This window comes from Stenella coeruleoalba (genome assembly GCF_951394435.1).
Source record: "Stenella coeruleoalba genome assembly, chromosome: 8".
In the NCBI taxonomy this organism is placed as follows: Eukaryota; Metazoa; Chordata; class Mammalia; order Artiodactyla; family Delphinidae; genus Stenella; species Stenella coeruleoalba.
The window spans coordinates 69,766,754-69,780,510 of record NC_137154.1 but is presented as its reverse complement, the minus strand read 5'-3'; the positions used below and the strand labels follow the sequence as shown (position 1 = coordinate 69,780,510).

Here is a 13,757-nt window from a genome sequence, read left to right as displayed (position 1 = left end):
AAACCCCAACCGCCCCGGGGCGCCTTCCGCCGGCTCCCTTTCCGATGGCGAGGCTTAAGCAGAAAGCAGGCGGATGAGTGTTTTTAGGGAAACAGCCTTGACGCCTGGTTGGAGTTTTATTTCTAGAGCGAGAGGGGGCTGGGGCCGGGGGTGGGGAAGCCCGCCGAGCCGGAGCGCGTCACGGTCGCCCGGAGAGACGCCGCGCCGCCCGATAGGCAGAGGCACTCGCACGCCCGCAGCCGGGTGGCGCAGCGGAGACACAAAAGTGCGGCCGGCGGCCCGGAGCGCGCCGATTGCGGGCGAGAGGCCGGCGGGGAGTGGGCGCCGGCCGGGCGCTGCGAGGCCGGGAGTTCCTGCGCACACAGCCCCGCGCGCTCCTCTCCCCGCGCCCGAGCGCACGTGCGCGGCCTGGCGGGACGTCCCGCCCGCGCCGTCCCGTCCCGGGCGCGGAGGCTCCTGCAAAGATGATCTCTCGGTGCGTGCTGCTCTTCCTCCTCGCAGTGGCGCGAGCCGCGGACGAGCAGAGCCCGGAGGCGGCCCTGGTGGGGCCCAACGCCTCGCACTTCTTCTCCTGGAACAACTATACCTTCTCCGACTGGCAGAACTTCGTGGGCCGGAGGCGCTACGGAGCCGAGTCCCAGAACCCCACGGTGAAAGCCCTGCTCATCACGGCTTACTCCTTCATCATCATCTTCTCTCTCTTTGGCAACGTCCTGGTCTGTCATGTCATCTTCAAGAACCAGCGGATGCACTCGGCCACCAGCCTCTTCATCGTCAACCTGGCCGTCGCCGACATAATGATCACGCTCCTCAACACCCCCTTCACTTTGGTGAGACCGCGAGGGCTGGGCTGGCGCTCCGCTCTCTCCTCTCTCTGTCCTCCTCTCTCTTGCTGTCTCGATGTCTCTCTTATTTCCGTTTCTATCTCTCTCTGCGTCCCTCTCCCTCTCTCCACCCGATTTCTCTCCTCATTTCCCTGCCGGTCCCCCTCTTCTGCCTGTCTTCCTGTCTTCATCTTTCTTAGTCTCCTCTCTCTTGCCCTCTCATCTCTCATTTCTCATCTCTCAACACTCTCCTCTGTTGGTCTGTCTCTTAGTGTGTCTGTATCTGTCATTCTTTGTTTGTCTTTCTGCCTGTCTGTCTCTCGGGGGTCTGTCTCTCTTCTCTCTCTCGGTGTCTTCATCTTTTTTTTCCTCTCTGCGACTCTGTCTTTCTCTGTCTCTGTCTCTCATCATCTTCTAATCCAGCGCTTCTGCAGCTCATGGCATTGGGGTCAATGAATCGAGTGTCTGCAGCCAGCTGTGAACAAATGACAGTTTCCTGTTCAGTGTCACTGAGCATGAATCTGCTTGACGATGGTGCAGTAAATCAAAGCCCCTTGAAATTCCAGCATAGATTGTTAGGTCAATTACCCCCCACCACCCCGCCTCCCAGCCGGAGTACAGCCCATTAAATGCCCCAGCATGGGATGCTGCTTTGCACCAAGCTGAAATATCAAACCGTTGCTAGTTGTTAATGGAACCATGAGTGAATTTTCCTAAACCACTTATTTAAATTGCATTTGCTTTCTGTGGTTTGACGGCAAAGTCTGTGTGTGAAGACTGTGTTGTGGAAGAGATGAGGGTTAGGTGGGCTTGGGCCCCAGAGCTGGGGGCATTCGCACAGGGGTGGTGGGTGAGCCCCCCTTCTCGCTCCCATGACCTCCACCGAGCCCTGACTGCTGGGCCTTAGGGGTGTCACTTCTCTCCCTCCGTGACTTGGGACTGTGATACTCATGGATGCTTGAGACTGGGAGGGCTATGACCAAGTAATCATCGTGACAGTTACACCTTGTATTTCTGCAGCATGAGTTACATTTTTCCAATTTCTGGAATAGTCTTTTTGATACTTGAGTTATTACCAAACCATATCTGTTCAGATCTCTTTCTCTCTCTCTCTTTCTCTTTCTTACACACACACACCACACACTTGGCCAGAAATAACAGACAAGCAAAAAGAAGAGGGTGAACTCCCACAAGCCTATCCACCCATGAATGTCCTTCCAACCCTTATGTTTAAAAACTACATTTTCTCTCGTCCTCACTTATGAGAACTTCACTCACATTTTGCAGATAAGGAAACTAGGGCACAGAGAGGTTCAATGCCTTGTCCAAGGTCATTTGGCTAGTAATTGGCAGAACCAGGATGAGAATTACTTCCCCTGTCTCAAGTGCAGCCAGAGGTCTGTCCACTAAGCCACTCACCTGGGACCTAGCAGGCAGGGCACCCTTGGACCACTAATCCAAACCATGGACTTCTCCTGCTCTCCTTCTTGCCTACATTTAACAGATTCCTGGTCACTCAGGATGTTCTGACTAGCCAAGGACGAAGGGACTTCCAGATACCCCCCCGCCCCCCCCCCCATACACACACGCTCTCCCCCTGCTGCCTTAAAGTACAGGACAATGCATCTCTGTCTCCTCCTGGATCCCCCTTGGCTTCTGACTTGACAATCTGCAGTGCTGGGGTTGGACTGGGCCACCCAGGATGGGAACTGGGAAGGCCCAGGGCATGGCCCTATGCTGCTGCCCAGAACAGGATGCATGGCTGGATCTGCGGCAGACACAGGGCAGGTGGGGAGGGAGGCCAGGCTGCGGCTGAGAGCTGACAGCCCCTACCCGGAGGATGTCCTGCAAGAGAGGAGATGTCAGCGTCCTGAGAACCCAGCCCCCGCTCCCGGTTGATCCAAAGCAGCTTGGCCTTCAACCTGACCCGTGCAAGCACCCCAATCCAAATTCCTGTCAGAGCTTCCAAGGCTCTTGCAACCAGGGGCGGGTCTTCTAAGCCCTCAGCCAGGCTCCTTGAAGGGGTAACATGTCCTGCCCTTGGGCTGGTTGGTGACGATATCCTTCCTCCCTGGTCTCCCTTTCTGTCCACTTTACACTCTACGTCGGCATGAAGTCCAGGTCTGGTCATTGAGAGAAAAGCAAACAGTTATTCACAACTCCCACGGCAGAGCCGTACACAGAATGTGGTGGAGCCTGGAGAAGGTGATCATTTACTTTGACCTGCAAGAGTCCCACAAGAGGGTCAAAGGAGACTTTTCAGGGCACGTGGCATTTCGAAGGGGCCAGGATAAGTAGGCATTTCCCAGGCCTAGATGAACGTTCATTGCAGACAGAGGGATCCGGGCGAACAAAGGCAGGGGTGTCCAGGTTCACGGTGTGTTGAGGGAACGCTGAACGGTTCACTGTAGCTGGAGCAGCGGAGGCAAGAAGGCCAGCGGAGGAGGCAGCAGGGCAGGGGGAAGCAGAGGTGGCCGGAAGGGAAGGCTGGGGCAGGGCTGCGAGCGGGGCTGGGCTCTCGTAAGGCATCTGGCTGTCTCTTGAAGGCCATGATGATTCTAAGCAGGCGTCTGATTTTTGATTAAGAAAATGCTGTCAGCAGCGTGAAGGCTGAATTACAGGGGGACAGACTAGAGGACAAGGAAAGCCGTCTGGAGGCTATCATGGTCCAGGTGAGAGATGATGGGGGATTCCACTCGGGCCACGGCCTTGGGACTGAAGAAGAGAGGGGATGGATTTGGAAACCCTTCGAGGTAGCACTGGTCGGCTTTGGTGATTCATTGATTGTGGGAGGCGAGAAGTAGGAGTAGCTAAGGATTTCCTGTTCTGTCATGTTTCTGGGCCGCTCCGCCCTGCCTATTCCAGAGAGAGTAGTGTCCACGGTCTGCTGTCCCAGGGTCATGATCAGACCAGACTTGTCCCTCGTGACTCTCATCCACACATTCCAGCCAAACAGTCCCAACCCTTGTTCCCCAAACAGGTCCTGGGATTTCTGACCTAGTGCCAAGCCCTTTGTTCTTATCTCCCCATGGGCAAATCCTACCTATTCTTTAACGTTCATCTCAAATGTCTAGTATGTTATAATAATGCAGTTAATAATGTTAGGTACTTGCTATGTACTAGGCACTGTCGTACCTGCTTTACCTGTGTTATCTGCCTTACATGTGTTTGAGTGTCATAACAATCATGTGAACAAGGGTTAGCCCCATTTTACAGATGAGGAAAATGAGGCTCATTGGGCCTAAGTGCCTTGCCCAAGGTGGCAGCTATCACTAGCAAATACTCTGCTGTAAATCACTACGCAATAGTCTTCCTCTCGAGCTGACCTGCTCTATTTCTTTCGGTGTCTTCTCTCGTTCTCTCTGCCTCAGCGCACTCCCACCCCACCTGGTGGCCCTTTGTCTGGGCCTTCTGTAGGGCACTGACTACTTTCTGTCTTGCATCTGAGATACCCGAGTCCTCCTCTGCCCACATTGGAAGCTTCTTGATCAGAATCAAGGCCTGATCTCTCTTGGGCGTGGGGCATTACTCACGGGAGCTCAGGAGCTGAGTGAGTGAGCAAATAGCCATGGAGGATGTGGGGCGAGGCCTAAGTCTGCTCCCTGGACCCCACATGCCCTGGGAGCTTGTCTTCTCTCCCTGCCCAGACCCTGGTCCCTGCTCCCAGCTCTGCAGGCGCCTGGGACTCCTTTCCAGATGACGTGTTGCAGGCCTGCTTAGCTAGGGTTCCAGAGCACAGCCCACATGCTGTGTTGTGACTCTTCAGATGTGTCTCCTCCATGAGTCTGAACTCATATGAGCCTAAAATGAATTTTACTATTACCATAAAAAAGCTATTTCTAATCATATCTTTCTAGCAATCTCCCAGACGCGTTCCACACTTTGTAGCCTTTTTAAAGTTATTTCATTTTTTAATTTTTAATTTACTTATTTTTTATTAAGTAGTTTTTGTTTTGTTTTGTTTTGTTGTCTTTTGGCTGCGTTGAGTCTTCGTTGCTGCGCGCAGGCTTTCTCTAGTTGGCGGTGAGCGGGGGCTACTCTTTGTTGCTGTGCGCAGGCTTCTCAATGCAGTGGCTTCTCTGTTGCACAGCACCGGCTCTAGAGTGCAGGCTCAGTAGTTGTGGCACACAGGCTTAGTTGCTCCGCGGCATGTGGGATCTTCCGGGACCAGGGCTCAAACCCATGTCCCCTGCATTGGCAGGCGGATTCTTGACCACTGCGCCACCAGGGAAGTCCCTGTAGCCATTTTTTTTTTAAGTTGATCCCTACAATAAGATACAAGGTAGAGATTTTTAAGCCTTTTTTTTTTTTTGTAAATGAGTAAACTGAGGTTCAGAGAGGTTACCTACCTTGCCAAAGGTCACACAGCCAGAAAAGATTAGAGGTGGGAAATCTAACTCCAGAGCCCATGTCCTTCCCACGCTGTCCTGGCACTGAACAGGGCCCAGCCATAACAGCAGGGTCAGGGTTTGTTGAACTGAATGATAGAGAATGAGTCATGCTGGAGATAAGCACGCGTGACCCACAGTCCAGCAGCGCAGAGGAAGAAGGAGGAGGGGGAGAAGGCTCCTGTGGGATGCTCCTCAGAGACCACAGGGAGTGAGGGTCAGTGGCAAGGCCTGTCTGTCTCCTGACTTTTGTGGGCTCGTCTCCAGGTCCGCTTTGTGAACAGCACGTGGGTGTTCGGGAAAGGCATGTGCCACGTCAGCCGCTTCGCCCAGTACTGTTCCCTGCACGTCTCAGCCCTGACGCTGACAGCCATCGCCGTGGACCGCCACCAGGTGAGGGCACCCGCCCCCCGATGCCCTGTCCTTCCCTCTCCGGCTTTGCTCTCCAGGGGGCTAAAGGCAGTGTTTTAGCCCATGTTTCAGTGAGCATATTTGTCTTCTTATTGACCGCTATGAGCATTAAATTAGGCATATAGCCCCTAAAGTGGGGCTAAAATAGGCATATAGCTCCCTTTGTGCTACGGGCTGCAAAACATTATTCCACGTTTGTTGCTCCAGTGAAGACTCGCTGCTGGCATTTTGTGTGTCAGAAATGAACGGGTTTGTTTTGGGGGGATTGAAAAGCAGATCTGGAAAATCACAGATGAAAAGAGAGTGGCAAATGCAGGTCCGAGGCAAGGCTCCTGGCTGGGATATGAGATGGATATTTCTGGACCCAGGTTGTTGAAGAGATAAACAGGCTGGAGGGGGACGGGCAGGTGGCAGGCGCAGGTGTCGTGTGGGGTAGGGAGTCCCAGCTCACTGTCCTGCTCCATCGGATTCACATGGGTCGATATGGTGAGGGGAGCTGGAAAGGACCTGAGGGCGCCCATGGCCTCTGACTGAGGCTTCTACTCCCTTTATCAACGTGAACCACAATGGCATGTGAGGGGCAAGGATGGCAAAGTCCAGAATGGAGATGTGCTGGGCAGCTTCTAAAGCCTAGTCCATTCCTCCCATAAAACCTTAAAAAATTGGGAGAAGACTTTGGGAGGACACAGCAGAATGTCCAGTGTGTCCTGGGATGGCATCCTGAGACAATGGTAGCTCTTTATGACCTCTCTTTCTGACCCGACTCACCTATCCCCAAATGACTTTTTCAAGAAATAATGATTCTAATCTTGCAAGCTAAAAGTGTTCATCAACAGATGAATAGATAAAGAAGATGTATATATGTATAATGGAATACTACTCAGCCATAAAAAAGAATGAAATTTTGCCATGGATGGATTTGGAAGGCATTATACTAAGTGAAATAAATCAGCCGGAGAAAGACAAATACTGTGTGCTACCACTTATATGTGGAATCTAAAAAAATACAGCAGACTAGTGAATATCACAAAAAAGAAGGAGACCCGCAGATACAGGGAACAAACCAGTGGTTACTAGTGGGGAGGGAATGGGGGAGGGACAATATAGGGGTAGGAGATTAAGAGGTACAAACTATAGCTTATTATAAAATAAGCTACAAGGATATGTTGTCCAACATGGGGAATATAGCCAATATTTTATAACTATAAATGGAGTATAACCTTTAAAATTGTGAATCACTATATTGTACACCTGAAATTTATACATTATACGTCAACTATACTTCAATTTAAAAAAAGAGGAATAATGATTCTAATCTTAAAATGAGGATGCTGTTAAACTCCCAAGTCTTTATTTAAACCTTTTAGGAGAATTGATCGGCATACAGTAGCAATCAATTCCAAGATGCTTTTCAGCCCAAAGCCTCTAACAATGGTTTAATCTGGGGCTTGGGAAACCTGAAATTGCCCCACTGCAATTTTAGAAATGGCTTTCAGAGACAATGTGGTGAACCCCCAAATAAAGGGCAATGCAGCTTCCCATGATAAGTGGTGAGAGTCTCCTCCTGACCTGTGTCGCCTTCAGACCCCTCGGAGCCCTTTGTAACTTAAAGGATCTGGAATCATGGGCAGATGAGATGAGATCCTGAGGTGCCACGGCTGCTCCTGTGCCAGCCTCGCTGTGGGTGTCATGGGAACAGACCTCCCCCTTCACCGCTCCCCCATCCTCTCACTGCACCCAGCTTCTGCCATGCATGACCTGCAAGAGGCATTTTTAAAAAATTAATTAATTAATTTATTTTTGGCTGCGTTGGGTCTTCCTTGCTGTGCGTGGCCTTTCTCTAGTTGCGGTGAGCAGGGGCTTCTCTTCGTTGCGGTACATGGGCTCTAGTTACGCGGACTTCAGTAGTTGCAGCACGTGGGCTCAGTAGTTGTGGCTCGCAGGCTCTAGAGTGCAGGCTCAGTAGTTGTGGCGCACGGGCTTCGTTGCTCCGCGGCACGTGGGATCTTCCCAGACCAGGGCTCAAACCCACATCCCCTGCATTGGCAGGTGGATTCTTAACCACTGCACCACCAGGGAAGTCCTGCAAGGGGCATTTGAACTGCCTGGAGTCTCTGAGTCCAGATGACACACTCGCTGTACCCCTGTGGGCTGGACGGTGTGGTGGTGCAGCTCAGGGGCTCGATAATGAGTTAAGGGGTGCTTGACTCTAAGTAGGACCTACCTGCCTCATTGTGACAAGTGAGCTGCATCGTCTGTATTTCTTAGTTGCTTCAAACTGTCTTCAGCCAGTGATGCCCAGTTTGCTTGTCTTCCAGGTCATCATGCATCCGTTAAAACCCCGGATCTCAATCACAAAAGGTGTCATCTACATCGCAGTCATCTGGACCATGGCGACGTTCTTTTCACTTCCACACGCTATCTGCCAGAAATTATTTACCTTCAAGTACAGGTGAGACGAACTAGTGGGGAGCAGCCCGGGGATCCAGAGAACCTTGACAGAGGGAAATCTGAGCCCCCTCTGAATCTCAGAGTTACCAGTACCTGCTGCGCTGAGCTGTTCTCTCTGTCTCCTTCCCATCCTGTTGCTTCCAGGCCCATGCGTATCCTCTGCACTTTTTCTGCTTTTTCTCATCTTTTCCTCGCAACACTTTTAGCTTCCTCTTTAGTCTCTGTCCCTTTGTCTGTAAGGTCAAGGCGATAGCAATCAGCTTCTGCCACTGAGGACAGGTACTAACCCAGACTGAGATTCAGAATCACCCAGGCCCTGTTTAAAACGGTGAGGTTTAAATTCTCTCCCACAACCTACAAACATGTATATCTCTAAGTGTCTCAGGCAGGATGCTCTACCCCCCTCCCCACTACCTCCCTTCTATCACATGCTTTGTCCTGTGCTCTCACAGAATGGAAAGCACTCAGTGTCTTGAAACTTAAACACTCGTGCGTGCTACCAGTCAGTTAAAGGTGATCTCCCCTGTTAGACTGGGAGGTTGGGGGGAGCTGGCGCCATTTCTGATTTTGCCATCTTGGTGTCCCTAGCGTCTATATTACTGTCTCACATCACGAGCTCTCTGTACGTAGTTACTGAATGAATGAATGAGCTTAGAGTGATCTTCATCACTTCATTGTTGTTTCAGCTGAAGTTCCATAGAAACAGATCCTGAGATAAAGGAAGGTACATGTGCCTGGCAATTTTAAGAAAGTGCTCCCGGGGTAATGGGTAAGGCAGTGGAGAAGCTGGACAGCAAGTGGGGAGAGACCAAGGGAGGGTGTGGTTTGCAGGGGGAGCTCTGGAGCAGACTGCTAACACAGAGTTTGCCTGCTTTGAGCCAAGGGGGCTGGGCTTTTGTATTCCAGGCCTTCCTGGGGGAAATGGAGATACGTGGCCACTTCTGGCTCGTAATGGATCTGTGGAAAGTATCTCCAGTGGCCTTCGGGTAGTCCTAGGTCCCTAGAAGATCACGGCTGACAGCTGTGTCTTGTCGGGTGGGCCGGAGCTGGGGGGCCTGGTGCTCCAGACCAGTAAAGGGGATCTAGGGGGTGCACTGCCGGCAGGTCTTACCATGTGCTGCCTCACCTGAGACATACGTTTACGTACACTCCTGTGACATAGCGGGATCCAGAGAACAAGGTCTGAAGGCCAATTTCAACTAATTTATAAAGTCTCTGTCCCCGAATTCTAGGCTATCGAATGAATCACATACCCACCCCTTCCCAGCACTCAGACTCCCCAACTGCCTTCATATATGGAAGGCTATTTCTTTTTTCTGCTAACAAAAGCGAAGAGAGTTTTCTTTCTTTCACTAGTGATGGCCAGCTGCACCTATAACAACATCAACAAGCTACACGGTATGATGGAAAAAAAAGTAGCAATTTTGAGTTGCTGCTCAGAGATGTTACAGTACGAAAACCCTGCTCGCACCCAGAGTCTGGACATTTAGATAAAGACCGGAGCTTAGGATTCCTGCCACAAGTCCCCGCCTTGCTTTTCCCGGGGCATCTTTTTTTTTTTTTAATTATTTTTATTTATTTATTTATTTGGCTGCATTGGGTCTTCGTTGTGGTGCGCGGGCTTCTCATTGAGGTGGCTTCTCTTGTTGTGGAACACGGGCTCTAGGCACGCAGGCTTCAGTAGTTGTGGCACGCGGGCTCAGTAGTTGTGACTCGCAGACTCTAGAGCGCAGGCTCAGTAGTTGTGGCGCTCGGGCTTAGTTGCTCCGCGGCATGTGGGATCTTCCCAGACCAGGGCTCGAACCTGTGTCCCCTGCATTGGCAGGCGGATTCTCAACCACTGCACCACCAGGGAAGCCCATCGGGGCATCTTTTAAAATGACCACGTGTGAAAAATTAGTGACCTCTGCCCCAACCACCTTATAAGTAACAGGTGTTTGCCACCCTGGTCTCTCTCTTCTGCTCACCTGTGACCTGGGAGGGAGGACTGCCCTTCTCCTGGCTCATAGTGCCCCCATGCTGGGATGTAAGAAATAGTCTTGTGACTTCCTTTGTGTGAGTGTATTGAAACTGCGCCTTCAATCAAAACAGCCCCTGGGTTTTCGCTTCCCCAAAGTGGAAGGAAGCTGCTGAGGGAGCTCCCTGCCACCTCATTCAGCAAATGATAATCTGCATATTCTTAACCCACCAGCTCTGGGTTTTCCAACATACACAGATGTCCCTAAAAAATTTCAAGAGGACTGGGTACATTCCATAGAAAATAAGTACTTTTTGTCTGAGTGGCTGAAGGTGTATGAGTTCAGGCATTGCCACTCACATTCTCAAGATGCATTTCTTTGCCCCATTCCTTGGATCCCCTCTGGAATGGGAGTAGGTAGTACAATGGGAAATTCCAAGATTTCCTGAATCCATCATGCTCCCAGGATGAGTTAATTCTAAGACTAGGAACACCAGTGTTGCATTCATTCATTGAACAAATATTTATTGGGTGTCAATTCTGGGCTAGGAATAATACAAAGTAAAGAGGACACAGAGTGATCTAGGTGTATTTCTCTTTTTTAAAAATTGAAGTACAGTTGATTTACAATGTTGTGTTAGTTTCAGGTGTACAGCAAAGTGATTCAGTTATATATATATATATATATATATATGAATGTGTGTGTGTGTATATATATATATAAATTCTTTTTCAGATTCCTGTTGATTATCTATTTTATATATTGTAGTGTGTATATATTAATCCCAAACTCCCAGTTTATCCCTCCCCCCCAACCTTTCCCCTTTGGTAACCATAAGTTCGTTTTCTATGTCTGCGGGTCTATTTCTATTTTGTATATAAGTTCGTTTGTATCTTTTTTTTTAGATTCTACGTGTAAAGCAATATCATATGATATTTGTCTTTCTCTGTCTGGCTTTCTTCACTTAGTATGATCATCTCTAGGTCCATCCGTGCTGCAAATGGCATTATTTCTTTTTTTTTTTTTTTTTTGCGGTATGCGGGCCTCTCACTGCTGTGGCCTCTCCCGTTGCGGAGCACAGGCTCCGGACGCGCAGGCTCAGCAGCCATGGCTCACGGGCCCAGCCGCTCCGCGGCATGTGGGATCCTCCCGTACCAGGGCACGAACCTGTGTCCCCTGCATCCGCAGGCGGACTCTCAACCACTGCGCCACCAGGGAAGCCCATTACTTCATTTTTTATGGCTAAGTAATATTCCATTGTATATATGTACCACGTCTTCTTTATCCATTCATTTGTCGATGGACATTTAGGTGTATTTCTTACCTACGTAGAACGCCCAGCCTAGTGGGAGAGCTGAAAATGTAATCAGATAATTAGGCTGCTCATCACATGTGCTGTAACAGACGGATGTACCAGGAGCCCAGTGGAGGGAAAGGCCAGTGGTTCCTGGGATGGGGCTTTTCCACGCTGATTTCACACCCTCCTTCTCTATCCCTCTCCCTCTCCCTCTCTCTCTGTCTCTCTCTCCCCTGCCCCCAGTGAGGACACTGTCCGCTCCCTGTGCCTGCCAGACTTCCCTGAGCCAGCCGACCTCTTCTGGAAGTACCTGGACTTGGCCACGTTCATCCTGCTTTACATTCTCCCCCTCCTCCTCATCTCCGTGGCCTACGCCCGTGTGGCCAAGAAGCTGTGGTTGTGCAACACCATTGGGGATGTGACCACGGAGCAATACCTGGCCCTGCGACGCAAGAAGAAGAAAACCATCAAGATGCTGATGCTGGTGGTGGTCCTGTTTGCCCTCTGCTGGTTTCCCCTCAACTGCTACGTCCTCCTCCTGTCCAGCAAGGTCATCCACACCAGTAATGCCCTCTACTTTGCCTTCCACTGGATCGCCATGAGCAGCACCTGTTACAACCCCTTCATCTACTGCTGGCTCAACGAGAACTTCAGGGTCGCGCTGAAGGCATTACTGCGCGTGTGCCAGAGGTCGCCCAAGCCTCGGGAGGAGCGGCCACCCTCCCCGGTCCCCTCCTTCAGGGTGGCCTGGACAGAGAAAAGCAGCGGCCGCAGCGCTCCACTAGCCAACAGCCTCCTGCCGTCCTCCCAGCTGCAGTCTGGGAAGACAGACCTGTCGTCCGTGGAGCCTGTCGTGGCAGTGACCTAGAGGAGGAGAGCGGGAAGGGGCGGGGGGCAGGGCTCTGTCTCCAGATGAGGCTGGGAAAGGGCCTGAGGGAGGACAAAGCCTGGAAAACAGCCTGTCCTCACACCCCTTCACATGCTGGAAGCAGTTCCTGAAGAAGCCCAAGGACGTTTGGGTGCCTAGGCAACGCTGCCCAGGCTCCTCGACCCGATAGATGGAAAAACGAAAAGACAGCACCCAGCTTGACACGTGTTTGTGAACTCCTGTCTGAGACATGCTGGTACCCTGAGCCAGGGGACCCAGGACGGCTTCAGCCCCCATGGGGGCTGAGTCGGTCAACTGCCTACACCTGTCAGGCAGCTGCCTTACAGCCCTCCCACCACTGAGCACCCACGAAGGACCCTGGAGTCAGACGTGCGGAGTGGCTGACCCAGATGCACAGCTGTGCTTGAGAGAGGCCCGTCGGCCAGTGAAAGGTCAGTGAACCAGAGCCGGCGTGGAGGTGTGTATGCCTCGCTTTCTGAAGTCGCTGGAGCTGGCTGAGTCCCGGTTCTGTGGCGGCCCAACACGTGACAAGAAAAGACCGCGACTGGGTTCCTTAATATAAAGAGGAATTACTGAGTTTCCTTAAAACAAAGAAACACTATTATGGAAACTTTGGAACATTCAGAGAAGCACGAAGAAGAAAATAAAAATCACCCCCTTCTCCCTCCAACTTCTGATAAGTTCTGTCAAAATACTGTGGCTTTCTTTGCAGCTTCTTTTCGTGTGTGTGTGTGTGTGTGTGTCTATGATTTTCATTTCATACTGAATTACACTTCTCCATTTAGAAGTAAGCAAGAAACTGGGCATAGCCGAGAATTCCTGAACCCCTCTCCCGGGAATAGTGTCCACCAGAAGATTTCGAAGATGAGGTGTGAGAAGAGCCCAAGGGGAACACCGTCCCAGAGCGGACAGACTGCCTTCGTCCCGCAGCCAGTGGTGGCAAGGGCCCGGCTGAAGGACCTCTCCTCGGAGGGTGGCCATTGTGATGAACCGGGAATAAAACTCATCCAGGAGGCATAATTCCTCCTCTCCTGCAAGCACACAGAACAAGAGGTGGTGAAATACTGCCCTGCTTTTGCAGGAGATGAGGGAGCAGGCTTTCCAACATGCTGGAAATACCCATGCTTAGACATCTCATCCTCCCAAGCTGTCTGGTCAGGCCATTTCTCCTCCTCGTCATCTGAATAATAAGGCTTCTTCACGCCAGTTCTCATAAGACGACTCACTGTCAACATCACTCTCTCACGTGTCACTTATCAAACCCTATGGCATCGTGATGGTCCTTAGTGACTCAACTTGCCAGAGAAATCTCATTCCAGAGACTATGAGTGTTTTCATCACCTTCCATCTGGCCCTGAGTGACTCACTGTGTCATCCAGCAGAGAGACGCATCAGGCAGGAGAGAGCTTCCTTCACCAGCCCTAAACAACTGCCGCTCTCACACTGGTTTGAGGTTTCTTTCTAGCACCAGAGAGATCCTGAAAGCAAAGCATGGTCATGGAGCTAAGAGGGAAACTGAGGCTCAGGGAGAAGGGGTTT

General features: G+C 51.1%; 1 protein-coding gene across 2 annotated transcripts; it reads left to right on the top strand.

Annotated features, from left to right (window-relative positions):
* The first annotated feature begins 426 nt into the window (after nucleotides 1-426).
* On the top strand, nucleotides 427-12,253 carry GPR83 (G protein-coupled receptor 83). Of its 2 annotated transcripts, XM_079930235.1 has the most exons (4): nucleotides 427-830; nucleotides 5,480-5,605; nucleotides 7,942-8,075; nucleotides 11,573-12,253. In XM_079930235.1, exons 1-4 carry the CDS (start codon nucleotides 465-467, stop codon nucleotides 12,195-12,197), a joined length of 1,251 nt encoding a protein of 416 aa, XP_079786361.1. In that variant the 5' UTR covers nucleotides 427-464; the 3' UTR covers nucleotides 12,198-12,253. The 2 variants fall into 2 exon arrangements, with proteins under 2 accessions (XP_079786361.1, XP_079786362.1); XM_079930236.1 differs by lacking the exon at nucleotides 5,480-5,605.
* The last annotated feature ends 1,504 nt before the right edge of the window (nucleotides 12,254-13,757 follow it).

Coding starts and splice junctions, on each gene's coding strand:
- GPR83 (XM_079930235.1), top strand. CDS start 465: ATGATCTCTCGGTGCGTGCTGCTCTTCCTCCTCGCAGTGGCGCGAGCC. Junction 5,606..7,941: donor TCGCCGTGGACCGCCACCAG/GTGAGGGCACCC, acceptor CTTGTCTTCCAG/GTCATCATGCATCCGTTAAA. Junction 8,076..11,572: donor TTATTTACCTTCAAGTACAG/GTGAGACGAACT, acceptor CCCTGCCCCCAG/TGAGGACACTGTCCGCTCCC.